Source organism: Alternaria metachromatica, assembly GCF_023757995.1.
Source record: "Alternaria metachromatica strain BMP 0045 chromosome Unknown scaffold_4, whole genome shotgun sequence".
Classification (NCBI taxonomy): Eukaryota; Fungi; Ascomycota; class Dothideomycetes; order Pleosporales; family Pleosporaceae; genus Alternaria; species Alternaria metachromatica.
The window spans coordinates 719,778-746,679 of record NW_026055495.1 but is presented as its reverse complement, the minus strand read 5'-3'; the positions used below and the strand labels follow the sequence as shown (position 1 = coordinate 746,679).

General features: G+C 53.4%; 9 protein-coding genes across 9 annotated transcripts; 4 read left to right on the top strand and 5 right to left on the bottom strand.

Moving 5' to 3' along the window:
- Positions 1-327: 327 nt before the first annotated feature.
- J4E83_002610 (uncharacterized protein) lies at positions 328-2,244 on the bottom strand (the record flags this gene model as incomplete). The annotated part of the gene is made up of 3 exons (XM_049329554.1): positions 328-1,324; positions 1,679-2,153; positions 2,202-2,244. The coding sequence occupies 3 exons, from the start codon at positions 2,242-2,244 to the stop codon at positions 328-330; spliced, it is 1,515 nt and encodes a 504-aa protein (XP_049191233.1).
- A 131-nt stretch (positions 2,245-2,375) lies between these two features.
- Positions 2,376-3,701, bottom strand: J4E83_002609 (uncharacterized protein; the record flags this gene model as incomplete). Its single annotated transcript, XM_049329553.1, has 1 exon — positions 2,376-3,701. One exon carries the CDS (start codon positions 3,699-3,701, stop codon positions 2,376-2,378), a length of 1,326 nt encoding a protein of 441 aa, XP_049191232.1.
- A 419-nt stretch (positions 3,702-4,120) lies between these two features.
- On the top strand, positions 4,121-6,754 carry J4E83_002608 (uncharacterized protein; the record flags this gene model as incomplete). The annotated part of the gene is made up of 3 exons (XM_049329552.1): positions 4,121-4,240; positions 4,299-5,964; positions 6,015-6,754. 3 exons carry the CDS (start codon positions 4,121-4,123, stop codon positions 6,752-6,754), a joined length of 2,526 nt encoding a protein of 841 aa, XP_049191231.1.
- Positions 6,755-9,168: 2,414 nt separating this feature from the next.
- On the bottom strand, positions 9,169-9,807 carry J4E83_002607 (uncharacterized protein; the record flags this gene model as incomplete). The annotated part of the gene is made up of 2 exons (XM_049329551.1): positions 9,169-9,704; positions 9,804-9,807. 2 exons carry the CDS (start codon positions 9,805-9,807, stop codon positions 9,169-9,171), a joined length of 540 nt encoding a protein of 179 aa, XP_049191230.1.
- Positions 9,808-11,243: 1,436 nt separating this feature from the next.
- On the top strand, positions 11,244-16,658 carry J4E83_002606 (uncharacterized protein; the record flags this gene model as incomplete). The annotated part of the gene is given in 3 exon segments (XM_049329550.1): positions 11,244-13,467; positions 13,484-14,076; positions 14,115-16,658. The coding sequence occupies 3 exon segments, from the start codon at positions 11,244-11,246 to the stop codon at positions 16,656-16,658; spliced, it is 5,361 nt and encodes a 1,786-aa protein (XP_049191229.1).
- Positions 16,659-16,824: 166 nt separating this feature from the next.
- On the bottom strand, positions 16,825-17,655 carry J4E83_002605 (uncharacterized protein; the record flags this gene model as incomplete). The annotated part of the gene is made up of 1 exon (XM_049329549.1): positions 16,825-17,655. One exon carries the CDS (start codon positions 17,653-17,655, stop codon positions 16,825-16,827), a length of 831 nt encoding a protein of 276 aa, XP_049191228.1.
- Positions 17,656-17,982: 327 nt separating this feature from the next.
- Positions 17,983-18,776, bottom strand: J4E83_002604 (uncharacterized protein; the record flags this gene model as incomplete). Its single annotated transcript, XM_049329548.1, has 2 exons — positions 17,983-18,146; positions 18,200-18,776. 2 exons carry the CDS (start codon positions 18,774-18,776, stop codon positions 17,983-17,985), a joined length of 741 nt encoding a protein of 246 aa, XP_049191227.1.
- Positions 18,777-19,343: 567 nt separating this feature from the next.
- Positions 19,344-21,745, top strand: J4E83_002603 (uncharacterized protein; the record flags this gene model as incomplete). Its single annotated transcript, XM_049329547.1, has 2 exons — positions 19,344-20,254; positions 20,506-21,745. The coding sequence occupies 2 exons, from the start codon at positions 19,344-19,346 to the stop codon at positions 21,743-21,745; spliced, it is 2,151 nt and encodes a 716-aa protein (XP_049191226.1).
- An 891-nt stretch (positions 21,746-22,636) lies between these two features.
- J4E83_002602 (uncharacterized protein) lies at positions 22,637-25,777 on the top strand (the record flags this gene model as incomplete). Its single annotated transcript, XM_049329546.1, has 4 exons — positions 22,637-23,176; positions 23,235-23,507; positions 23,570-24,031; positions 24,080-25,777. The coding sequence occupies 4 exons, from the start codon at positions 22,637-22,639 to the stop codon at positions 25,775-25,777; spliced, it is 2,973 nt and encodes a 990-aa protein (XP_049191225.1).
- Between the last annotated feature and the right edge of the window lie 1,125 nt (positions 25,778-26,902).

Genomic DNA, 26,902 nt, shown 5'->3' with positions numbered 1-26,902 from the left:
CCGCCGGTGATCGCTGACGATGGGGGCTAAGAGGTAGACGTAAGCTGGGCTATTCCTGTTAGATTAGGTAGCCTAGCCTAGCCGAGGAAGGAGAGAGATGGAAAGTGTAACCTCTTGGATATTGGTGAATTTGTGCTAGATAATGGTATGGTCGCCATCGTGAAATCCCCAGATACAGCAAAGTCTGGTTGCGACCCTGGCCGTAATATCCAAATATTGCGCTATGGCAGCATCTAACAAGTACGGACTCACTCTGTGGTAATAGAGTCTCGCGGAGCATGATGATCCTGGAAAGCTGATACGTCGAGAAGCTGCTGAGCATGCACCTTAACGTATCCCCGTCCCAGCATACTGCTCACTATCCCAGACACCGATCAGCCCCGCGTTATCATTTCCCTTAACCTCCGTCTCGAGCTCTTGTACCCATTCTTCAACAATTTCATGAAGAAGCTTGAGCCGTCGTTTGATGATCTTAATCGTGCACCGATAGCCCAGGTTTCGTAGACGCAGAAAGGCAGGACGTATGCGATTCAGGAATTGTCTTAACCCTGCGACTTCATCTCTGCAACCCTGGAACATCACGCTGATTTGTATCCGCGTCCCTTCCTTGAGTAAGAACAAGCTTTCCATAGCCTTGAACACGTTCTTTTGCCAAAGCGTGTCGAACTCTGCTTCTTCCGCACCGCGGACTAAAACGTCGAAGGCGAAATTAGCGATCAATTTACGAGGTCGCAACCCAGCCGCAAAACGATCATTGTTGAGCAATGTGTTCAGCCATTTGGTCGGCCAATCATCCTCGATCCATTCTGCCCTCATATTGAAGATGCTGTTTCGATACCACGCTTCCATAAGCTCGTAAGCTGCTTCGCGACCGATGATGTCGTCTCTCCAGTAATACTCGGGGCAAACTTCGTCGTCCCGCGTGCGAGGTCGTGGGTCAAAGTACAGGCGGTACTCCGTATCCTCGCCAAAAACGTGTAATAGATCGGAGTCTGCGCAAGGATAGCAAGGCCGGAGAGTGATATCGAGTTGGTGTGGGGTCAGGTACTCGTAGACCATATCGCGGATTTCACGTGGCAGTGTCGTGTACATGGCAGGTCCGATGACGCGACACACTGCGATATTGTACAGCTCGGTAGCTTTCCCAAACTCCTCGACAAAGTCTCGCGCTAGGCCCAAGTTCGACTTGATGAAGTCCATGGTGGGCGCTGGAGAACCGTCGGCTTCTGCGATGACGTGCATGAGATCTTGGAGGCCGTCATGGCGACCGACAAGTTGTTGGTAATCGTCGAGCGTGTCCTTCTTCCGTTCAAGTCGCAACAACCTGGAGGGAATTAGTATCATTCACCAATTGCATCTCACTCTTGATAACTTACCTGCATAGTGTCTCCCACCACTTCACTGTCTCGTATGATTCAACCATGTATGGTGGGCGTGCCATGATGGTGTTGCAATTTACAGGTAGGAGAAGACTGCAGAGTTGGATTATTCAGATCGGACAAGGCAAGAGCGCGGGCACGGCCACTGGAGTAAGACAGAGGTGACGATTGTAGCGCACGGACCTGGAGCGCGTGTTCACGTGAACGCTCCTTCATGCAGTACAGGGCAACCAAGAGCAAACAACAATCAGAGTCATGTTTCAGAGAGCATGCGATGAATTCCGACTCTTTGCCCTTACGATTTTGCAAGCTTCTCCAATGCGTCTCCATCCACACGCAAGCCTACCCATGCCGTCTTCCTTTGCGCCCCTATGATCTCGCTCTCGTAGAACTTCAGACTGGGCTCATTCCAGTCCAGGCAGCTCCATTCGAGCCTCCTACCTCCGACCTTGAGCACCTCCCCAGCGAGCTCCTTAAGGAGTCTCTTGCCATAGCCCTTCTTCCTGTAGCTCTCCTTGACGAACAAGTCTTCCAAGTAGATGCCTGGCACGCCTGTCCATGTGCTGTAGTTGTAGAAGTATAGAGCCATGCCTGCTACCGTGCCGTCGGGGTCGCTGAGGAGGAGTGTACGGGCGAAGCCTTCGGAGAAGGTCGAAGTGGAAGGATCGTAGTGTGCGAGGGTGCGCGTGAGGATTTCTTCAGTTGAGTCAACCTTGTCACTGGCGTTTTCGTAGAGCGCAAGCTCCTTGATAAGGGCTAGGATGGTAGGAACATCTGTACAGGCTGTTAGTAGACTTCTACTCTAGGCTGGGGATACTCTACCTTCGCGGGTCGCGTGGCGAATTGTTGCGCTTGAAGATGCCATTGTGGTTGTCAAAACGTTGCTCGATGCACTGTGACGATCAAAGTACGGTGCTGAGTGCTGCCTACTTTATGGACATGTAAGACGCGCCCTACAGCGTTCCAAGTTTGTGGGGTAGTGCCCCGCCTCCAGGGCTACGACGCTTCCCGCTTTTGTCCTCTCGCAGCAGCACGTTTCCTCTTCCACTCATCCAATTCCTTGCGTATTGGGTGCTCTTCTGGAAGCCGTTCGGCAAAGAAGGGAAAACGCATGTATTCGCCCTCGGCATTCCGTGGCTGGACATGCTGTGATTTCTCGAGCAGATGCTTCTTGGGCGTCTTCGGGATCTTGCCTGTAGCATCAACACCCGCAAAGAGCGTTTCATCTGTAGGGACGTTGTAGAGGCTGGGTTTAATGTACTTCATAGGTTCGCCCCAGATTGTTTTCCATCGCTTCTGCTCGTCGTCGTACTCGACCTTGCAGCAGAGCATGAGGAGCTTTGTATACATGCGTTTCATGAACCTAGGGTTGATGGTATGCGGTCGCTGCACGCCTGCAGGCATGTCTGCCCTGCTGGGCTTGTCTAAGGCAATGCCTTCTTCTACTGTGCGGGCGAAGATGTCGTCTTCTACGACTGGCTCAGCACTCAACACTGAAGCGCGGCCTCTCCGCCTGACCAAATCGACCTTTCGGTCCCCAACAACCATGGCATGTATATTATCCCACTCTTCGGTCGGTAATGGAGGGAGTATTCTCGTCATAGTCTCGGCATACCAGCGTCGGACGTTGTTGACCGCGCGCTTGATTGGCATGGGTCGCTCCCAGACATTGTTGATAGGCGTCTTCATGGCTGGACGCTTGATCCCTCGGTGTATGGAGATGCCCTTCTGGCACTGCGACTTGAGGACGGCGCGCAATCGGGAGTAGCGGCTAGAGATGTTGATGGTATACTCGGTCTTGGAGGCGGCTTTGGGCGCATCGAAATACTGCAGATAGCGCTTATTGCTGTAATAGAGCTTCTGCAGCGGTGCCTGCCCTGGGTCGACGGGCGTTGCGAGTGCGCCGCCGTCCATGATATGGTCTGGCGTCAGCAACCTCTCCAGCAGGATGTACTTTCTCCTTCCCATGCGCCCATAGGCGAAGAACAGGACCTTCTGCAGACATGGTATCTCGCCCAGGTTGGCCCGGCGCAGGAAGTTCAGGCCCTTCTGCCCTTTCCTGAGCATTGGTCGTGTGCGCTCATTGATAATGGCTATCTGCCGCCTCTTGAAGCTCCTGTGCCTGTACTTCTCCACGGCCTGGACGTCGAAGGAAGCCGTCGCATTTTGCTTGGGCTGATACGCCTTGAATCGGCTGACGATGTAGCGGCGGAAGTAGGTGCGGGCTGTCGCATCGGGCAGATACGACGCCTCACGCAGCAGGGCACGCAGCAGATGGACTGGCCGCAGACGTGACGCGCTCTGCTGGAATGGCGTAGGCATGCGGGAGACGAGCCGGAAGGTAGCAGACGGGTCGTGGCCGTGCTCTGGGCAAGGAAACTCGGGCGGCGGCTGATTGGCCGCGACGCGTAGACGCGACCTCTGGAATCTCCACTCCTCTAGAGTCTCCACGAGCGACGGCACATTCACCCCCCGCCCACCCGCATATCAACATCGAGTCCTGATACGGCGCATATCGCCTATCGCCCATCGCACCCTCCACCGAGGCTTCCGCTTACGGCCCACGGTTGCGCACCCCGACTGCACCTGCCCACGCTGTGCCCAGCCTCTGTCCGCGCCTGCCCCCATGATCGTTTGACCCGTACAGTCACCATCACCACGCCCGCCAGCACTGCGCTGACATAATGCAAGTCGCGCGCACGTCGCTATCCTTTCCCGCAGGTTCGCCGCCCCAGTCGGCCATGTACGCCAACTCTCCCCACAGCCAGGGACTCATGGCCGCGCCCGCTGGCTTCAACCGGTCCTTTTCCGACATGAACGGCTACCAGCAGCACGCCATGGAGAAGCCCCAGATATACACCGTAGGCACCACCACCACCACAGCATTTGCGCAGTCGCACCAAGTCGCTGACAATCTAGGCTGTTTACTCGGGCGTCTCTGTCTACGAAATGGAAGTCAATCGGGTCGCCGTCATGCGCCGACGCTCTGACGGCTGGCTCAATGCCACCCAGATCCTCAAGGTGGCTGGCGTTGACAAAGGAAAGCGCACCAAGGTCCTCGAGAAGGAGATCCTGAACGGCGAACACGAAAAGGTCCAGGGCGGCTACGGCAAGTACCAGGGCACATGGATCTGCTACCGCCGCGGCAGAGAGTTTTGTCGCCAGTACGGTGTCGAGGATGTCTTGCGCCCGCTGCTGGACTACGATGTCAGCGTTGATGGCAACCAGGGACAGGGCCAGGGCATCGAGACGCCCACCAAAGAGCAGGCCATGGCAGCAAACAGGAAGCGCTTCTACACCCAGAGCATGGACGGCCGCACTACTAGCCAGAGTGTCGGCGGTACCTTTTTCAGCAACATCTCCTCGACAGCCACCAGCGCACTTGCCGCCATGAACAAGGTCGCGCGACTGAATTCACCCGCACCGCGACCCGCTTCCTCCTCGCAGGGCCGGAGAAGCATGGCACGGCCGTCACAGGGACCCCTCGCCAGCCAAGAATCGTTCCGCACCAGCAGCCAGCAGAGCGTAGCATCGGAGCGTAGTTTCAGCGGGCAGAACGGACACACCGACTCAGCCTATGGCACAGGCCTTGAAGACCCGCAAGAGCCGCCAAGGAAGCGCATGCGAACATCCCAAGATGAATCCTACTCACAACCCAACGGCGCAGACATGTCTATGCGCGATCTAGGCTCGCCGACAGAACCAAGCGAGAGCTTCTACCAACACCAGACAGGACAGCGCATTGCACTTCCCGATGGCGAGGTTCCCTCAGCCCTGCCACCTCTACCGCACCCCGACACCAAGCACAACGAAGAGAAGCAAGCCATGCTTACGGATCTATTCGCGGATCAGACTAGGACAGACTTCACGAACCATCCAGCCATTCTTCACCTCTCTGGCGCAGATCTGGACATGCCAATTGACAACACCTCAAATACAGCTCTACATTGGGCTGCGACACTGGCCCGAGTCTCGTTGATGAGGCTATTGGTTTCCAAAGGAGCAAACATGTTCAGAGGAAATGCCTCCGGTCAAACACCACTAATGAGTGCAGTCTCCGTCAACAACAGCCTGGACCACAGCTGCTTCCCAGAAACGCTCGAGATCCTGGCGCCACTTATCGAACTCCGCGACTCCCAGGGACGGACGATACTGCATCACATCGCGGTGACCTGTGCCATAAAAGGGCGTGCGGCCTCCAGCAAGTACTACCTCGAGGCACTTCTTGAGTACCTCGTACGCAGCAACATTGGCGCCAACCAGGTGCCTTCTTTCCACGACACCAGCAACTACCCGAAACCAATAGGATTGATGAGGTTTATGCAAGAGATGGTCAACGCACGCGACAAAGCCGGCAACACAGCACTCAACCTAGCCGCAAGGATAGGCAATCGCAACATTATCTCTCAGCTCATGGAAGTTCAGGCGGACCCGACCATACCCAATCACAAAGGCACGAGACCCATCGACTTCGGTGTTGGCAGCGATCTTGGCGATGGCGAAGTCATAATCGCCGCAAACAGCCCCAGCAAGGGCAAGGCGCCCTTGAGCAAGGTCGAAGAGACCAGCCGAGAGATACAACCCTGTAAGTTTGAATTCGTATCTATTACGAGAATCCCACTAATATGATTACAGTGATGAATGGCATTCTCCAGTCCGCTTCAATGCAGTTCACGCAAGAAGCGCGTCTGAAACAAGACACCATAGATCAAACAAATGAGCTGATCACCCAACTATCTACTCAACAGAAGCAGGAGCAACAAAGGCTGGAGTCACTACGTGCTCGGTTACGTTTACGACAAGATCGCGCTAAGCGGATATCGAATCTGAAGCGTTGGCTTGAGCCACAACGGCATTTGCTTTCTGTCAATGCAGGGGACATCGATTTGCACGAGAAGAAGAGGATAGGATACGCCGATGTGGAAGGTGCAGGCATGCTCATCAAGGAAGACGACTTGCCTTACGAGCTCCGGCAAGCAGGCGACCATCTGGATTGCCGCGCATCAGATGGAGCCCCCTATCTGTCGACAACCATTCCACTGGATCCTGCAACGCTCAAACAGGTATCGCATCAGCCACAATATCAGGCCTATGCAGTCCAGCAACTCCCCGCCGCCTCCGTCCTCCAACAACGACTACACACCTACACGAACGCGAACGGTGCGCTACTCAAACGGAGCAAGATGCTGAAAGAGAAGGACGGGCAACTGGAGATGATGTACCGCAAGGTCGTCAGTCTTTGCACAAAGGTAGAAGAGAACAGGATTGAAGAGTGTCTTGAAGGTCTCGTCGCGGCTCTGGACAGTGAAGAAGGCGAGGGTGTGGAGGTTGGCCGCGTCAGGGAATTTCTGAGGAAAGTCGAGGGCGTTGAGTAAGAGTTATCTACGATTGACACATGCCGTTGGTTTAACCAACAATGGATCTGGACTTTGCGACGCACACTGATGGTCATGCCGGCGAGCGGACATTCTGGCGTTGAGGGGTATCTGGACGGGACGGTTTTAAACTTGCTTGCCTAGGCAATGTATTGTAGCGCTTCAGTGCGGTTACTCTACCGGCGTATCATCTGACTTCGGTCCGAGAGGCTAATGCCACGAGTTTGCGCAACGCCCTTGTCAATACTATAATACTTTACCACTTTTACGCCTTATCGTTGTTGGCGATTGCGTAAGCCCAGGCAGCAGTCTGAGCTAAGTGGAATGACTCTGTCTCGATGCGCTAGACCCATGCAGTGGAAGCGAGCCGCTCCTGTCAGCCCTGGAGCCGTGTACAAGCAAACTTCAGCGCCTTGAACGCTCCTACCTTCCTACACCACAATTCCTGCCAAGCATCATGAACACTCACCTCACCGATCAGCCTTTCCGCCTTCTTGATCTACCACGCGAGCTACGAGACAATGTCTACGAATTTGCGCTAGGCTTCGATAGCTGTCGAACAGCTCGCTATACTATCCGCGAATACTTAAACCTGCATGCGGAGGCACCCATAGTAAAGCGGCGACGTCTTGGCATTAATATACTCCTCGCAAACAAGCAGATCTATGATGAAGCAAAGCCCTTCCTGTCAAACAGCAACACTTTCGTGCGCGTCGAGGTTCAGAATGGTAATATACAAGACTGGTTCCACGGGCCCAGCCAACCGATCCACATCTTTTCCATCAGCCACACTGGTGGCTGCATACCAGAGCTACACCCCAGTTTGAGCGAAGAAGAGCCAAAGGTCTTCCCGCATTGTGAGATGGACCTCGTCTTTCAGCTCGACCGGTCTCTTGGATCCTCTCGCTCCTCTCGCTCCTTGACAACCAGGATAGTGATGTTTTTGTCGGACCTGAGCGAATTCTGCAAGAGATTGGAGACTGAAAGGATGCACCATGGCCACACGAAGATACCAGATATGGGGGTAGAGTTACGCGTCACACTGAACGCAGGTACGAACACTGATGAGGAAGGAAATTGCGAGGTTCCTTCACGGCGTATTCAAGAACAGCTATTACAACCCATACGAGATGGCATCCGTGGCTGTCGCCGTCTCACGATGGAAGGCTGCGCCCATGAGGATCTTCTACAAGACACCATGCAAATCGTCAAACAACCACACTGGTCCGATGCTCATGTTCTCCTCACCGAGCTTTCGATACACAGAGAACGCGCTGATGACGCTGAGCATGCCAAGAATGACTTGGCTTGCGTAGCCGCCTGCACAAAAGGTATCAGCGTAATCGACCGTCTATCCAATCGCCATACGCGTTTCGATGGAGGACGTCTCCCTCCATACATTCGCGCCGTTTTGGACGAAGTAAAAGAATATTCCTATCACTTCCACATCACCATCGCCCGATGCCTACTCACCCAGCTCAATCAGGTCTCCCTTTCAGAAGATACCCGTCGAAGAAGTTCGGAGGAGCTATTCGAGGAGCTATCTACCATCTACGCAGATGTGTTCCACGTCCTCCAATACATTGTGCAAGGCGAATTCCACAAACCCGGCAGAGAACCTGGAGTTAACTGGTTTCCCACCTTCACATACCGACCCTGCTGTTTCCCGTGCCAGGAGTCATACTACCTACTCGCCTCAGCTGGACGCATCATCCTGGAAAATGCGAATGTGAATGGGGATAAGAGAAAATTCCCAAAACGTCAGACCCGGGTGCAATTCATCAAGGAAACGAGAGCATATTTACGCAAGGCTTGGGAGACAAGTTGGAAGAACGAGGTATATATAGAGGAGAGGAGACGGTTCGAGCGCATTGCGGGTGTGGATGCAGATCCGTGGTCGGTGCAGAAGAGGTCTAGATGGGTTGCGCCTCCGGGTTCAGTGCGCGGCCCTCGTGGTTGTTGTTCACCGTCACAACGATGGAGGGAAAACAGAGGAGACGGTTCGAGCGGATTACGGGTGTGGAGGTAGATCCGTGGTCGGTGCAGACGGGGTCTAGTTGGTTTGCGCCTTCGAGTTCAGTGTTCCCTCGTAATTGCTTTTCACCGCCACAGCTATGGGGGTTAAAGAGAGGATTCCTGCTGCTAAATAGGGTAAGGTAATTGAAAATGAAGGTTGCAGGGGACTCTTTTGTTTCAGGCGCGTGGGAAATTAATGGGTAATGGGTTTGCAATTGTTCTTTATTAAGTCGGATGGAAAGTGTTACTGGTATTTCTCGTTTATCGTTAACCCCGTTTCTCAACCTTGAAGTAATATACATGCGCAGTAATCCGAAGCATCCCCATTTCAACATCCGCATCTACCTATCACAAGCCTCCTATCCTGCATTCCCGCCCTGAGCACTAGCCTCGCCAGCCTATCTCTGATGATGATTAACCGCGCTCATATACATCGCCTCATCAGCCTTGGTGGTGACTTTCTTAGTCTTCTTAGGAGTCTTCACCACAGCTCCCCTCGTCTTTTTTGGAATCTTCTCAGCAGCCGCCTTAGCTCTATCTTGAGCTTCCTGCGTTGGAAGGAACGGTGTAGTCGATGGAAGGAACGATGTACTCAGCTTAGCAGGATCGGTACCCTTCCATTTGCTTTTCTCCAGCTTGATTCTTTCCTTCGCAAGCTTAAGCCTGTCAGCTTTCTCCTGCTTGTCCCGCTCGTCAGCTTTTCGCTTTTCCTCCTTCATCTTTTTCTCCATCGCGGCCTCCTTTCTCATCGCCTCCTCAGACTCTTCCAGCTCCTTCTTCAACTGCGCTTTCCTCCGCACAGATTCGGCCTTTCGGTTAGCCAGAAATATACACTCTTCACAATCCTTGTGAAACAGTTTGAAAGCGTTCGTCAAAAGGGGATTTTTGCATTGGGTGGCGGGGCGGCGTGTTTCCGATGCTCGTGCCAGAGACGCTGCACAATGGGCTATTGTTGGCCGTATTTGGGTGTAGGGCTTGCGTGTGGGGCCTTTTTGGTGGCATTTTGGACATGTTTGGGGAAGAACACCGGTACACATATTTAGATTGCCGTGGGTGTGTGTTTTGGTTTGTTGGTTGACACGCGACTCTGGTGACGCTGATCAGGATACAGAAGAGGTGCTGAGCTAGTTGGAAGTGAGGTGGCCGGATACGTGGTCGATATAAAATCGATGCGTGCAGGTAATATGATCGAGTGGAGTGCTTTGTTGACTGGTAGTTGTGTTTATCAAGGAGATAGCTGTATAGATGACTCGAGAACGTTTTATATCATACACGTAGGTTAAACTTCACAATTCTGTACCTGAAGAGCTCATTCAAGATAATATACATGTAGCCCCTCCGCTATTCAAGGAGCACCAGTATCTCCATCATCAAATCCGCCCTATTGATCTCCCCACAATTCCTTCCTCTTGGTCTTCACATCCTTGTCAAATCTCTCTTTCGCCAGCCTCATTCTTTCCAGTCTCAGTTCGTTCGGCGTCATTTTCCCTTCTGCCTTCCTCTGTTCAAATGTCTTCCGTGATTTACAGACTGCACAGTCCCCTTTCTTTCCAATCTGATCGCGCATGATGGACTCGCATTTAGGCCCTGAGGGTTCCTTTCCTGTCACTGATTTTATGAAGGCTGGACATCGGATCCATTTTGTACCGCCTTGGAGGTAGGGGTCGTGGCCTTTGCCGTTGTTGCCGCAGTCGGGGCAGACTTCGCTGTTGACGCCGATGCACATGGTCGGCTGCGGCAGGTTGTGATGAAGTAGCGGGCGATTGCTTATTGGTTTGGTAAGTAGATGGCTTCTGCAAAGCTTCTTTGGTGGTAAAGATAGGGATTCCGAATTTGGTAGAACGTCTGTGCAGTTCCTGGCTAGGTGGTTTGATCCCAGTCGATGTGTTTGAGCGAAGTGGTTGAGTCTGGTTATGACTACAAAACTCTAGAGAGCTCAATTTATGGGCGGTGTGTTTCTAATACACGCTTCACTGATAGGCTAAAATTCACTACGTTGTCGTTGAAGGACTGCTGTATCACAACAAGCATGTGCGATGCTTCGTACATGAATGCCTGATCATGTAGCCATTATGCTTGTTACCTGAAGAGAGATTCAATAGGGATGTGGATGTTGAAGTGCCCTTGAATCGAATGGAGAAGAACTCGTCAGTCGCCGTTCTCAGACTTCAAGACTACACACGAGGGTATGACAAACGCAGGCTTCGACGTGCTGATGTCGTCATAGTCTGGGCCGATTCACACGCCCGAGTCGGACATCAATACTGCATGTTCAACGAAAGCTTCACAATCTTGCTTAGGAATATCTTCTGAGCCAGGTATAAGATCCTAGACGTGGCCAGTGTTCTTAGGCCATCTTCTTGACTATATTTTACCCAACTAGACACCAACTTATCACATCATACAGGCAGGCCTGATTTTACACACTTCCCAGTTCAACCAATCGAGTTACATACCAACGACATCATATATCATGGCGGTCGCACAACCAGCCATCGCTGTTCATGTCGCTGTTGATCCACGCAATCAAGGACTTCCCACTGATGACTACGATACCGACGATGAGTCTTATCACAGTGAAGTCAGCGATGAAGATACTAGAGACAAAGTAGAAGACGATAGTGACGTGGAAGAGGAGTTTGATAGCAAGGTTGAGGGTAAAGGGGACGACGAAGATGAGCACTTGGAAGACAGCGACGTTGACGGCAGTGACTATGAACGAGCTTCAGACGATGAGACATCTGAAAGCGACAGCGAACATGAAGACGGCGGGTTGCCACACCATAAGTCAGCTAGTAACGTTCAGATACCTCCTGTTGGCTACCCTCAACAAGCTTCCGTGGTTCCAGAAGCACTGAGGCCAGGACCGAATGGCCATGAATCGCGGGCAATGCCTCCACAGCAACGCCAAACTTCTAGTCCAAAAGTTCCAGTGCATCCATATACGCCTTCTGAAATGCGACAAGCAGATCAGCGCCAGGATATCCCTGTTCAACACCAGCGCTTCAAAGACGTTGCTCCGTTTCCTCCGCAACCTGCGCAACCCTCCCGAACAAGCCTGCCGTTATGGCAGCAGCCCTACCAGCGTTCAATACAAGAGGAGGAAGCGGAAGACGAATATGAAGAATATATGGAAGAAGCGGAAGGGGAAGAAGAAGGCACCGACGACTATGATGATCTAGCGCGGGGACCGATCGTTCAAGGACAGTCATACGACTCAGCAGGACGTCAAATGCAGATGCCTTCTCAGGATCAGGTAATGGAGCGACAACGTCAAGAGCAAATCAGAGCTGCATTGGCAAAGAAGGCTGCAGACGAGCGAATGGCGCAAGAACAGGAGGCGGCCGAAGCCGCGGCCGAAGCAGCGCATTATCAAGCGCAGCGACAACAGATCCAAGCCCAAAGACAAGAAATCGACAGGAAACGCCAAGAGAATATGCAAGCTGCCATGCAACAAAGACAACTAGCGCAGCAGCAAGCGCAGGAAGAGGAAGAGGAAGAAGATGAGCTCGCAGCACAGCAAGAAGCTGCAGAAGCGGCGGCCAACGAGACTGCCCAGCGGAAGTTTGAGTATGAACAACGTCAACAAGCACTTCAGATGCGCCGAGCGCAGCAGAAGCATGCGGAAGATGAACTCGCCGCCAGGGAAGATGCGGACTGGGCTGATCAGGAAGCCGAAAAGGCCGAGGCACAGCAGCGGGTCTTCCAACAACAGCAACAGTGGCAAGAACAGCAAAGAGCCCAAGACGATGAAGAGTATCAGGCACAACAGCAGGCACAATACCAGCAGCAACAGTTGCGAGAACAACAAAAAGCCCAGGAAGTTGCAGACAAAGCTGCTCGGAAGCAAGCAGCAGACGAAGCCCGCCAGTTTGCAAAGCAAGAGAAAGATGCGAAGAAGGCGGAGGAGAAAGCAGTAAAGGATGAGAAGAAAGCTCAAGAGAAGGAGCGAAAGGATGAGAAGAAGGCTGAAGAGAAAGAGCGAAAGGATGAACAGAAAGAGGCTGATCGAGAGGAACGTGAGACTCGTCGAGTGGAAGATCAGGAGGCCAAACGCGAACGAAAGGCCGAGGAGGATGAACGGCGGAAAGAACAGCGCGAGATGGACCGTGAAGCCCAGAAAGCTAAGCGGGCGAATGATATAGAGATGAAAAGGACACGGGCAGAGGAAATGCGGGAACGTAAAGCCGAGGATGCCGTTCAGCGACAACAGCAACAGGAAATCGATAGAGAAGCCCGCAAGACTCAGAGAGAACTTGATGCGGCTGAGAAGACTCAAAGAGCTCAGGAGCAAGCCGAACTCCGAGCAGAAGAAGCATCTCAACGTATTGAGGAACGCTCGATGACACAAGAGGCCAGAAAGGCGGAGCGAGAAGCCCAGAGGCAGATGCATTTGGCTGAAAAGCAAAGCACGATGGAAGAAAAGGCTGCTCAAGCTACCCATAGTATGGCAGAGCATGCCATGGAGCAAGAAGCAAAGCGCTCCGAGCGGGAAATTGAGGTCCAGAGACGACAGGCCGAGCTAGAGGATAAGAAGGCTCGACGAGCCACTGAAGCTGAGGAGAAAAGATTAAGAAAGGAGAGCGAAGATGATGAGCGAGCGCACAAGAAGGCAGCTGATCAGGAAAAGAAGACTCATCAACAAGAGGAGAGGCAGCGTATGCAGGAAGAGGAAGATGAGCGACGGATGGAGGCTGGTAATGCTATGGCGAGACCGCAAGCCGATGGAAACAGGGCAGCTGGAGGGCATGATGAAGTCCAAGGACATCATGATCAACAACATGGCAGTCATTCGGACAACAATCATGGCCACCAACAGGGTAGACACTCAGATACGCAGCATGGCGACCCTAGAGCTCGTGATCCCGCAAGCGGAAATCATCAAGATCACGCCAAACAAGGACAACAGGGTCAACAAGACGGTCGCCACTGGGATAGCAATCATACCCACCAACAGGGAAGATACCCAGACACACAACATGGCGACTCTAGAGGTCATGATCGCCGAGGCGGAAATTATGAAGATCACGCAAGACGACAACAACAGGGTCGACAAGACGGCCGCCATTCGGATGGTAACCATGGCCACCAACAGGGGAGATACCCAGATACACCACATGGCGATTCTAGAGGTCATGGTCATCCGGGCGGGAATTATCCGGATCACGCCGAAGAAGGACATGGTAACGGACTACGTCAAGAAAGACACCCATATATGCAGCGCGGCGATCCTAGAGATCGTGGTCACCAAGGTGATAATCACATGGATCACGCCAGTCATGGACGTGATGATGAACTACACCTGGGTATGCACGGCGTACCAGGACCAAGGCAACACGCACAGGCGGGGCGAGAAGCGCAGGAGGCAAATTTCGAGGCTGCGCAGAACCCTCATAGCCCCAACGCTCAAAGCAAAGGCATCAACAACGGAAACGGCGCGAATGCGAACGGTGCCAAGCAGAAACCTGTGGTGGATCGAGAGTTGGTCTTGCAAAGAAGAAAGGACAGGAAAGAGGCAAAGAGGTTAGATAAGGTTGCGGGGAGTGACGTCAATCCTCAACCAGAGAGCGCGGGTGAACCGGTTAGGGAAGGCACAGACGACACACAAAAAGATGCTGCTAAACAACCTGCGCGTACGGAGGCTGAGATAAAGGAAGCGCGGAAGGCGAAGAAGGAAGCGAAGCAAGACAAGAAAGCCGCGAAGAAAGAAGCTGACGCACAGAAAGAAGCTGCTGCCTCTGTTACCAAACATGACAATACGACTAAAGATCAGAAGAGCGCAGATGGTCCAGCCAAGGGGAAGGAGAGCGCAGAAGACAGCGCAAAGACTAATCAGAAGATTGCCAACCACACGATTACCAACAAGACGGTCAACAACCAGACGATCACCAATCAGACGATTACCAACCGAACGATCAACAACGAACATGTTACGAACGCCAAGACCGAGAAAGGGCCCTCTAATAAAGATATCATCAAGGAGAAGAGAGCCCTAAGAAAGGCTAAGAAAGAGAAGGACGCTGAACATAAGAACGCTGATCATAAGGAGGCTGAACATAAGGATTCTGAACACAAGGATTCTGGAAACAAGGGTTCTGAACCCAGGGATGCTGAACATGAGGACGCTGAGATTAAGGAGAGTAAGAACGGTGGAGCGAAGTCAGACAGTACAGACGCAGACTCCAAAGTCGCCAACAAGAAGGCTAAGGATGAGAAGAAGGATGCGGATGCAAAGAAGAAAGCCGAAGCGAAGGAAGCAGCCTCGAAACTGGAAACGGTGCACAAGACTGAGAAAGCTGATGAGAAGAGCGAAAAGAAGGGGGGCGAGAAGGTTGGTAAGGAAGTTGTTCCATTTACCAACAAGCATGCCGATAAGTCTGGGGATCCAAGTACTGCGAAAGCTCAGAAAGAGGCTAAGAAAGCGGAAGAGGCCCGGGAGAAGCTCGGAGCTAAACGACTCGCATCTGAGAAGAAGGCGCAAGACAAGGAGGAGAAGTTGAAACTGAAATCTCTCACAAAGCCTGAGTCCTCTGATGCCAAGAAAGCCGCCGAAGCAGAGAAGAAAAGACTGAAGTTCGCAGCCAAAGAAGCGGCCAAGGACAAGAAGCCTGAAGCTAAGCAACTCGCAATCGACAACAAGCCACATGAGAAGGAGCAGAATTTGGATCACAAATCCAGCGCGAGTATGTTCCATTCGCGTGAAAGCCATACACAGAGCTCTGAACATCGACAATTGAGCATATTCAGGTCGAGTGCGAAGCATGAGGCCACGGATACCAAAGCGGCCGAAAAGGCGGAGCAACGGAGGCTGAAGACAGCAGCCAAAGAAGCCGCAAAGGGACAGAAGCTGATAATGCAAGCCGAGGCGAAGGAACAGAAGCTCATCACGCAAGCTGCAGCGAAGGAACTGCGCACAGCCTCCAATAAACCTGCAAAAGAACAGACGCTCATAAAACTGGCCACCGCCAAACAAGGAGCCGCCGCACGAAGAGACCAAGAAAAGGAAGAGAAACGTCAGAAGAGAATAGAAGCCCGATTGATGATTGAGCAGCCGAAACAAGAGCGGAGTCTGGTCAAGTTTGGAAAGAGAGAGCATGATCAGCCGAAACAAGAGCAAAGTCTGGTCTTATTTGGCAAGAAAGGCCATGATCAGCCGAACCAAGAGCAAAGTCTAGTTAAATACGAAAAGAAAGAGCAAGATCAATCCGACAAGAAACAGCGGAAGGCAAAGGAAGAGGAAGAGAAACGCAAAAAGAAGGAGGACGCCCGCGTCGAAGCAGAGCGTCTGAAAGGAGAGCAGGCGAAGCTTAAAGCAGAAAAAGAGAAGCTTCAAACCCAGAAGAAAGAGAAAGACAAAGCTGAAAAGGCAGAGAAGGATAGACTAGCAGCAATCCAGAAGGAAGAGAAGAAGAAGCTTAAAGCTGAGGAGGACGAGAAGGTCGAAGCTTCAAAGAAACAGCACAAACAAAAGGAAGAAGAAGATAAACGCAAGAAAAAAGAGGATGATGAGTTCTCCAGAGCTCAACATCTGGCAGTCCAAGCGAAAGGTCTAGCCGCAAAGAAACAGAAAGATAAGAAGGAAAAGGAAGAGAAGCGCAAGAAGAAGGAAAACGACCACTTCGAGGCAGCTCATCAGAAAGCAGAACTAGAGAGGACTAAATCTGAGCGGCAAAGGAAAGAGAAAGTTGCAAAAGCAGCGAAGGAGGAGGACGACCCGTTCAGGAGAAAACTTGATCAACAGCATGGAGAGTGGGAGGCGAAGAGGAACGCTGCGAAGAGTGCTCCGAAACCAGCGGCAGCGTCCAGGCCTACAGCTGCAAGGAATGCTGCCCCAGCTAAGAAGGCTGCTCCTGCTAGAAATGCTGCTCCTGCTAGAAGGCGGAGGTAGATGGGAGGTCGAGACTGTTCAGTAGATGCTGTAGCAATGATGTACTGGTGGTACGTAAATTCGTCCGTGATATAGCCTGCGTCTTTCTATCCTCCGAACCTCCATGTGTAAAGTACTCCACGCCTAAACCACACTCCCACAAACTCTTACGTGTACCCAACCCTCCCTACTCATCTCCCTCCAAACTCTTCTTATACTCCTCCCACAACTCCTCAACCCCCTTCCCGCAGCACCCCTTCCACAACACCTCCCCATCATACTTCTTCTCCCTCATCCCCTCATTCAACCTCCTAACAACATCCTCCCCATGCTCCTTCTCCAACCACTCCAGAAAATAGCCCGTCCGCTCATACCCAGCATCCCACTCGCAATCCCCATGCCTCTTCCAATGCGGCGGCGCAAACCCCGCCTTCAACCTCACCCAATCCGCGACACCTTCTGTTAACCCCGTCGGCGCACTCCCAAACCCACTATGCTGCCAGCAATGCACCATTTCATGCACAAGCACACCCAGTATCTCTTCTTTCTGCCGCGACTCAGGCACGTGCGAGATGTAAGACGTGTTTAGGTGGATTTCCTTGTGGTCGTCGTCGAGATCGAGGCCGGTTGTGTATGCGACTCCGTCCATTTCGCGGAGGATGAGGGTTACGGAACGCGTGCCTGGTATGCATGTTTTGGGGAGGCCGCTGTAGAGGTGTGTGAGCACGGTTGCGACGGCGTGTTCGAGCGCGTGCGACGCGTGTGTGAGGCGCAGGAAGGCGCGGGTGCCATTTGAGGAGAGGTCGCGGAGTTCGAGGCGGAGGAGAGGTTTGCGCGTTGGGGTTACGGCGTCGGTGACGAGTGGGAGTTGGGTTGTCGGGTCGGCGAGCGTGGTTGCGTTGGTGGAGGTGGTGTTGAAGGGGTGGGTTGGGGGTAATGCGGAGGATTGCGGGGCGGGCGGGGTGGAGGACGTTGGGGTGGTTGATGACATGGTCTGGTATTGCTTTGGTGTCTTCATTGATTATTTCTGTAGAGGATTTGAAGGTTTTTTTTATAGAGGAAGAGTTGGAGGGTTGTTGCTGCCTAGCGGTGGTGCTATGGTACGTAAGAGCACTGGAGACGTGCACTTGTCCTCGGCGAACGATAAGATACCGAGCCGTGGTAGCTGCAAACGCTTGTTCGTTCATACCAACCAGCTCGTCTATCCTTCTATCCTTCTATATGCCTTTGGATCTAGTCTATCATCTAGTCGTAATCGTGATGGTCATGAAGATCCGCGAGTGCGCATGATGTGGCCGTGTGGACCCCGGTCGATCACCTTTCGACAATGCAGTCATGCATCTTCTCACGAACTTTTGAACACCTCTGGGAAGATCTTCCGTAGCTCCTGTAAGCTCCTGATCTGGTACTTGCTGGCCGGCTGAGCAGGTGCGGGATCTTTCTCGTCAAGCAGATGCGCCGTCTTCCATCCCCGTCCCTCTGCTGCCTTGCAGTTGATGTAAGAGTCATCTGTATCAATATATTAGTAGGCTACAATAACATGAGATGTTATGAGCACTCACCGACGAAGTAGCACTTCTCGTTCGACTTGATGCCAGCCTCCGCCATCGCCTTGTCGTACATCTCCACGTGCGGTTTGCAGTAGAACTTGTCCGAGCCATAGTCGCAGAAAGTGATACCCTCGAACAGATCGTCAATCTGCAGGAGCTTGACGACGCGCTTGCCATGGGTGATGTATGCATTGGTGAAGAGCCATAAGCGGCACTTGCTTGTGTCGATGTCCTCGATCAGCTTGCGCAGTTCGGGGTTAGGCTTGATGACATCTTCCAGCGGTAACGCGTCATCTACTTTGCTGTTGTACTCCAGTGCATTGACTTTGTGGTGTCGGACGAGCCCTTCAATCGCGAGACCATATTCGCGGTAATAGCGGTAGTGGAGTTCATTGGCGTCTTCTTGGGATAAGCTGAGGTGATTCTGGAAGAACTGATCGATCAGCTCAGCCATCATCCGGTGGATATCAAGGCTCTTGGGGTAGAGGCAGTTGTCGATGTCGAAAAAGAAGATTGGCTTCTCGTTCTCGTCGACCTGGGCGTTGCTGTTTGCTGTTGAGTCATGCTGAGATTGCGACCGATACTCCATGGTCTCTGGCGGTGCTGCTGTGTTGAACGACATGATCTTGATTCTTTTGATACCAGACAAGCGCTCGAGATGATGATTGATTTCAGATATCGAAAGGGTGGGATATGCGTGTCCGGGGAAAGTGGCGCTGGAAGATTCCAAAGGTTGTCTGCTTAGTGTAAGTTTCGAGTTATGACGCACAGGATATAGTGTTGTCGTCATACCTTATCGCAGTATCAGACCAAAAGAAAGCCAGTCTTCACAGTTTCTCTCAACTAGATGCGATTGCTGCATTCACAGTTGTAGAAGGCGTGATGGGTACATGGGGAAGTCACCATCCCCTTCGGGCCTAGTGCTGGCGCTGGCGCGTGCACCTGCTGAAAACCAAAACGCGCCGTGGCTCCGACATTCATTGCCCACTCGCTGGCGTGTTGCTCTCCATACACTCATTCCCCTTCATCATCTTCTCACCCCGCGCAGCTGCGGGTTTCGCCTGTATTTGTATAATCGCCAGTCTTGCGCTCGCTTGTTGGTGCTCAGTACTAAAGTCAGTTCGCGTCTGTTGTGATGGCAGCGCCAATCGCTTCCATGTCGACAGCCGCAGTGCCGTCGCATCTGAACGGTGCCAGCGCAGTGTCTGCAGAGGTGCTTCGCGAGGCCGAGTTCCTCCAGAAGATTTTGCAGATACGCGACCAAGTGCTTGCTAGCCAACACCCGCGTATTCATCTTCCACCCAAAGTAATTGAACAGGTTGCACCGCGTCTTCCGCAGACTGCCTCTAGCAGACCCACCACCAACGGCACACCCAACGGATCTTCATCGCAACTATTTCCTCCGCGTCCAGCATCTTCAGCACGCCCTCCCACGTCTCCTATACCCCCTACACAACGACCCTACTCGGCCAAGTCGTCCTCTTCGAGCATCGATCCCATCTTGCTCACAAAATCCGAACACCTGGTCAAGGCGGAACAGCAGCTCAAGCGGCAGCAGATAGAACGCGCACTGAAGGACCAGTTCGATAAAAAGGGCCGTGGCAACGATGCAGACGAGCGAGAAGCTCTCATCGACGTCGAGCAGTGTTTGATCAAGGCCCACCAACTGGTCCCGCCTGTATCTGGCTTACCGTCTGCGACTAACAACAGCGACGACGTTGAGTCATTTGACGAAAACTCGTACTACTCTAGCAAGGCGAACAGTTGGTCCTCAGAGGATGTTGATCGCGCTGACCACGCGCATGCTGATGCAGCTCCACTGACATCACAGGCGCAGCCCACAGCTCAGCAAGTGAATGTCCACTCTCGCCCAGCCGAGCCCACTGTGATCGACCTAGACGAAGAGGCTTATGAGCCGGCCGATGACATAGAAATCTATGAGCCTGAGCCTGCACAGCTGCACGAGGAAGGCGAGGAGGAGGAAGACTACTCTCCACCTCCAGCCGAGATTGGTCCAAGCGAACCCTTGAGGGGTCGGCAGCGCAACCGCCATGGCGGCACGAACGGGTATGATACTATAAGATTTCTCTTCTTCTCACTTGCATTCTCTTCTCGCACATTGAGTCGGCAACCTGCTTCGCGAGAGGTTCGTCCATCCAGGTCGTGGCATGACCCTGAGTTTGGTAGCGAGCGTCGCTGTATTATGGGTCACCATCTCTGCTGCCTTGAGATCAGTCATAGCTGTCCTTGCATATCTCTATCCCAATTTCCTGTCTTCCATCTATTTCCCTTCTTGTAATCATGCTAACGTTTCGCAGATCACGCCGTCAAAGTCCGACCGGTCCCGCAGCACCAGTTCACAACCCTCGCAAGCGGAGACGAGAAGAGAAACGCGAGCGCGATGAGAAGAAGCGTCAGCAGCAGGCCAACAAACGTGTTGTCAACTCGCCAGAACCGTACATCAAGGAAGAGCCGCAGTCACCACCTCCTTTCACGGCTTATCCCGACTCACAACCTAGTAAGCGTCGTGCGCTACAGCCTCATCCCGACGAGGTAGAGCTTGTTTCTGCGCAAGGCAGCCCCAGAACACAGCCGGTCTACTACCGCGACCCGGAACCTATGGCACGATCCTACCGCGAGTACGACGAGCCCTTGTCCCCGACCGTCATACGCACGCCGCAGCGGAAGTCGTTGCGCGATGAACAGGACCTCAGGCGGGTCGCAAGTCTGCAATATGCTCGACGCCCCTACTCGCCAGGTGGCGTCAACGAGATATACGCAGCGCCAGAGCCTCGACAAATTCGCGCAGCATCGCATGCATTTGTCGAACGCGCCGAGGCGCCCGTTTTCCGCGAAGCCTCAGCCCGCCCATCAGCCGCACCCAGATACGTACGCGAACGTTCGCGATCACCTATACACGAATACATGCCCTCTCAGCCGCTCATGGCTCCGCCGCCACGCAGAATTGTGGTGGATCAGTATGGACAAAAGTACTATGCGGCACCAATGGATGCGCGAGAGTCGATGGCGCCACCTAGCAGGCGAGTGGAGGTTGAGCCATACTACGAGCGGGCTGTGACGCGGGAGCCCACAATGCGTGCACCGGCACGACCAGAAATGTACGAAGAAGAAGCAGTTCAGAGAATGCCTCCGCCTCCTCGACGCTATGTTGAGGCCTCGGAGCCTGAAATGATCGAGAACCCGTACAGGCAGAGAGAACCCTCTCGCCGTCCTGTAGAGGTGGAATACCGCGCTGCGCCACAGTACGAGGAGATGGGTCCGCCACGAGAGTATGCTTCAGCGCGATCGTACAGTATGCGTCCAGAAGTTATTCGTCGAGAAGTGCCGGAAGGCTACGTCCGACACGAAAGCATCCAGCCGTCCGCTGTTCGTGCCTCGCAGCCTCGATTCCGTGAGGTCAGTGTGATGCAGGAGCCTTTCGATGAGCGTCGCTATGTTGGCGCACCTCAGAGCAGGCGATATGTTGAAGAAGGACCCATGGAGGTCGCTTCGGAGCCGTTTGTGGGCGAGCCGCGTCGCACGTATATGCGCTATTAGCAAGGTGGAAGTGTAGCTGTAGGATACTTGGTTAGTGTTTGAGACGAAGAGGGTGTTAGTCTTGTAGAAAGTTGTAATAGTCTGTAGCATTGACTAGGCACTGTTGACCCAGTGTATTCACTTCATGCAATTCGATAGTATCAGACGCGACGAAAAATATGCGGTTCAGTGACTCGATGCAGCGGTGTCTCAGTGCCGCATCCGCGCAGGACGCTTCTCGGCTGTGGTGCCGACTAGAGGGTGAGATTTGCCTGATTGAGTCTGGCGAGCGGGCAGCCGTCATCGCACTGCAGGGGAGACGTAACCACGCTCTGGGCTCTGATACCAAGAGATGTGCAGAGGCAAGCTTTCGAGGTAGTGTTTGGGCGATTTCGTCACACGGACTGTTTCTCCCGCAACTGAGCCTGTTTGATGCGTGTGGGGAGGGTTGCGTGGAGGGCGATGAGCGACGACGGGGAGCTGTATTCTAGATTTCTATTCTTACTCGGACATGGCATGATGGTGTACTCGTAATAGCCAGCCTTGTCGGAGCGTCAGCTATGCTCGTTTAGCGATAGGCCCGTGGGCGCTTGCGACCACCACACGACGCAGCACATCGCAGCACACAGCGCAGCACGCATGGCCTGAGGCGACAGCGCACGACACACGACCAGAAGCAAAAAGCAGCGCAGGTGCAGATTCGAGGGACCAATCTCGCGGGCGTGTGGTGAGTGCGACGGGGTGAATGTCTTCTTTTTGTATGACCCACTAGAGCGCCCCCCGGCCAATCAGCGGCGCGCACCGCCTCGCTCGACAGCTGCTTCCCTCTCCGGTCTTCCCAGGTTCCTCGTCCACCTTCTCTCCTCCCACCACCTCCCGCCCGCCAACACCTAGGGCGTCTCCTCACCCACCATGCACAAACTATCCAACTTCCCGGCACAGGCCCGCCACGGCTGGGAGAAAATGGCCCCGTCGACGGCCTTCTCCTTCTCGCGGTCCAACCACGAAATGCCCGTCTCCGCCCCGATCAAGCGTCCCTCGACGGCCACGTCCGCCCCGCCCGTCATCGCGCCCGGCTCCCAGGTCAACGTGTCCTTCAACGTGCCCTTCTCCTCCAACCTCGCCGGGCCCGACCCGGACGACATCATGTGGGCGAGCCCGGGGGCAAAGGCGCGCTGGACCCATCCGGAAGGCACGGCAGACCAGACGCCCACGCACAAGCTGCCCGTCCACGCCCAGAACGTCGACAACCTGCGGAACCTGTGCAGAGAAGTGAGCGAGCAGACCGACGGACGCGTCTCGGCCAACGTGACGTCGGCCGAGTCCAAGCCGCTGCCCGGCCTGCAGCGGGGCCCGCTGCGGGCGCTCGTCACCAACGTGTGTCTGTCGGGCGAGCTCGAGATAGTCAACTCGATGCGCTGCCGCATCCTCAACTCGACGCCCATCTCTCTGGTAGGCTGCTGATGCTGCGCTCTCCGCCTCTAGCCCACATGCTGACGTCTTGGCACAGCGATCGTCTTTTGTCGATATTGACTCGCAGCTCATCATCGACCCGCCCACACAGAACGTCAGAGGCGCCGTGCTCAACCAGCTCGACCTCATCTCCAAGGCCACCAAGGCCGACATCTTCCTGCTCATGCCCAAGCAGCCCGACATCGAGACGGCCAGCTTCCACGGCAACATCGACACGGGCATGGACCCGCGCCTGCGCTGTGCCATCTACGGCGACCTCGAGACCATGGAGCACGCGAAGACGCGTGTGCTGATTATGATCGACCAGATCGTGAGTTCTCAGAGCCCCACAGATGTCCGCTAGCGCACCATGCTAATTCGATGCCGTCACAGCTCAAGCGAACCGTCGACACGATGAAGCTCGAGCTCACCATGCACACCCTGATATGCGGACGCGGGCGCAAGAATATCAAGATGATCGAGTCTGCCACGGGCACCGCCATCTACTTCCCCCCGCCCTTCCCTCGCCTGTTCGGATACACGCCGCCCGGCGCTCAGCGAAGGCCTGATGACCTAGTATACATTACGGGTGAGAACTCGGAGAATATACTGCGCGCCAAGCAGCGCCTGCACGATCTAGTCATGTCCACCAAGGTCTTTGTGAAGCCTGTCATGGTCACTGATACCAAGCTCGATGCCATCTTGCTCGAGCGTCTGGACAAGGTGCGCAAGATCATCGAGAACAACGGCTCGTACATCCTATTGCCCCCTCTTGGCGTCCAGCGTGGTGTTGTGCGTGTTCAAGGCACTGACGTCTTGCATGTTGAGCGAACTGTGCGCGAACTGATGCAGCTTGTAAGTTCGGCAAATTTTCCATCGTGGATCTATACTAACAATCACCAGGCCGGCCAATTCTACAGTGCCTCGTGGTTCATTACCCACCCTGACCCCACACAGCGCCCGCCCACACCTGCCGACGTTCGCGCCATGCTCTCCGATATCTGCATCAACTCTGGCGCTGAAGTCAGCTTCGAGAAGCTCAACTTCCACATCTATGGATCCGACGATGCTGTCAGGGCTGCACTAATGGTCATCAGCAACATCCCATTCGTGAAGAAGTCGCAGTACAACATGAGCGTCAAGATTGAGCTGGCCAATGAGCACAAAGAGTTCGTCAGTGGTAAGAAAAACGGCAAGATCAACAAGATCATGAGCCACAGCAGTGTGCAGATCGTCTTCGATGGCTTCAACGAGTACAACTTCTACATCGTAGTCCGTGGTGCCCAGTACGAGGCTACAAAGAACGGTCTAGACCTTGTCGAACAGGAGATGCCTGCTTCCATTTCCTTCCATGTCCCCGATCAGTACCACAAGCGCATTATCGGCATTGGTGGTCAGCACATTCAGCGCATCATGAAGAAGTACTCCGTCTTCGTCAAGTTCTCCAACGCCATGGACCGTGGCGGCTTTGGTAAGGAGGAAGATGACATCAAGGTCGACAACGTCATCTGTCGCACCCCTGCGCGTAATGCTCAGAACCTCGACTTGGTCAAGCAAGAGATCATGGACATGGTTGAAAAGGCCGACGCCGAATTTGTCTCTGAGACCATCAACATCAACCGTCTGTACCATCGGGAGCTTATTGCTCGTCTAGACAAGATCGATGAGTTGGAGAAGAAGTTCAACTGCAAGATTACATTCCCTAGCACTGAGGAAGCTAGCGACATTGTTACAGTGTCCGGACCTGAGTATCAGGTACCTTTTGCAGTTGACGAGTTCTTGGGTATGGTTCCTGAATCCCATGATCTCGCCTTCCCATCTACCACGGAACTCAGCGAGCACATTCGCTCAGCCGAGTTCAAGGCTGAAATACTTGACAAGCTCAAGACTCAGCACGAGGTCGATGCCCAGCTTCAGCAAGCGCAGACTGAAACTGTCGACGGCAAAGAAGAGACGATTGAAGCATTCCACATTGTCTTCACCAGAAACAATGCTGGCGGACTCAAGGATGCCATCGATTTCTTGCTTAACCAACTAGTCATGCATGGCCTTGACACTAACACTGTTCGTGGAGCTCTTCCACGTCCCAAGTCGGACTCTTTCGAAGACTCTCTGCCATTCTTCGAGTCCAAGCTGCTTCAGCGCGCAGAACCAGCTGTCGACAGTACCGACTCACCTACACGCTCTCACTTTGGTGATGATGAGCCTCGTGGTATGCTCGATCGCCTCCGCAAGCCAGGCAGCATGTCGTCCTTCACGTCCATCTTCAACGGACGCAAAAACACCAACTCACCAGGATCCCTTTTCAAGCATGCTTCGAGCAATGCTTCCAAGGCATCCCTCGCCAGTCTGGAATCCACCGGTAGCTACCGCAACCCGTGGAATGACAGCGGCATCAACCTCGCGGACGACGAGCACCACAACAACGGCTGGCCCATGCCAGCACCTCGTTTCGAGTCCAAGTTTCCTTTTGGTTCCTCTTCGGCGGCGCCTGGGGACGTGACCCCTAGGTACGACCCGCGGGGCTCCGTGGACAGCGGGCGCCCCAGTACTTCTCATTCTGCATCTGGATACCCGGCCCCTATTGGGCCTCCTCGTTAAGTGATACACCAATCTCGAACCATTTATTTGATACCACTACTGTAACCGGCCTTTAACGACGAATACCCCGCTACGCGTTCATTGTCTCTTGTACGTGTGCGACGACAAAAGAATTATACCCCCTCCTACTCTACGGCGAAATATCCCACGTCAAAAGCCTAGCCTGGCTGGTTGTTGTTGCTGTTTGCGTTTCCTGTATTGCGTTTGTCTTTTTGCTTGTTTACGGGCGTTTCCTCCCTTTTGCTTTGCTTTTGCTGAATGATTCCCCAAATTACGGCGCAAAAAGAATATATACCAATTTGCTGCTTTTGTGGATTTGTTGCGTTTTTGTTCGCTCGTTCGTTCGTTGTGCGCTCACCACCGCTGTGAGATGAGAAGGAGGAAGGGATATACGATGGGACGATGATACCCCCTGCCGGCACTGCCTGCCAGCCGGCCGTCGTGAGACGGGCATACTGGTGGGCTAACGATATGGTGTATGGGTAGAACATTTGGGTCTTTTGGTATAAAACACAGGGGGTTGAGGTGTGCTGGCTCAACGCAACGAGCGAATTTCCTCCTATTTACTCTCTCTTTTCTCTCCACTCTCCTTGTTGAAGAACATGGGCATGCTGGAGATGTGAGGATATATGATAGATGAACGGAAGGCACATTTACACCCCATGGTATTCGACCTTGTTTCCGTGCAGTGTGATGTTATATTCGCCTGGAGGTGTGATCGTGCTTCACGACTACAATTCAGCATTCTTCCAATAACGCATGTGCATGAATGTTGGAAAGACCCTTCACACATTCTTCGCAGGGAAGGCAGATGGCAAGGTCCATTTGAGTTGGTGGAATGTGAAGAAACAGGCACAACGAGCTTCAGAGGTGAACTGATGGGATATCCAGCAAGCCCTGGTACAATCGCGCTACTTGTAATATCATAGCGATGTGGTAGCCGAGAGAGACTCATGAGGTTGTGTTTCCAACCGCATGATCACACTTGCTATATGAGCATAGCATGGCTACGGCTGCTGATTACGTAGCAATCTCATGAACTACATGACAACTCTCCGCTATTGGAGGACGTAACAGGCACAGTACACAATCAGACATTTTGAAGAGTTATTCTTGGTCACTTGG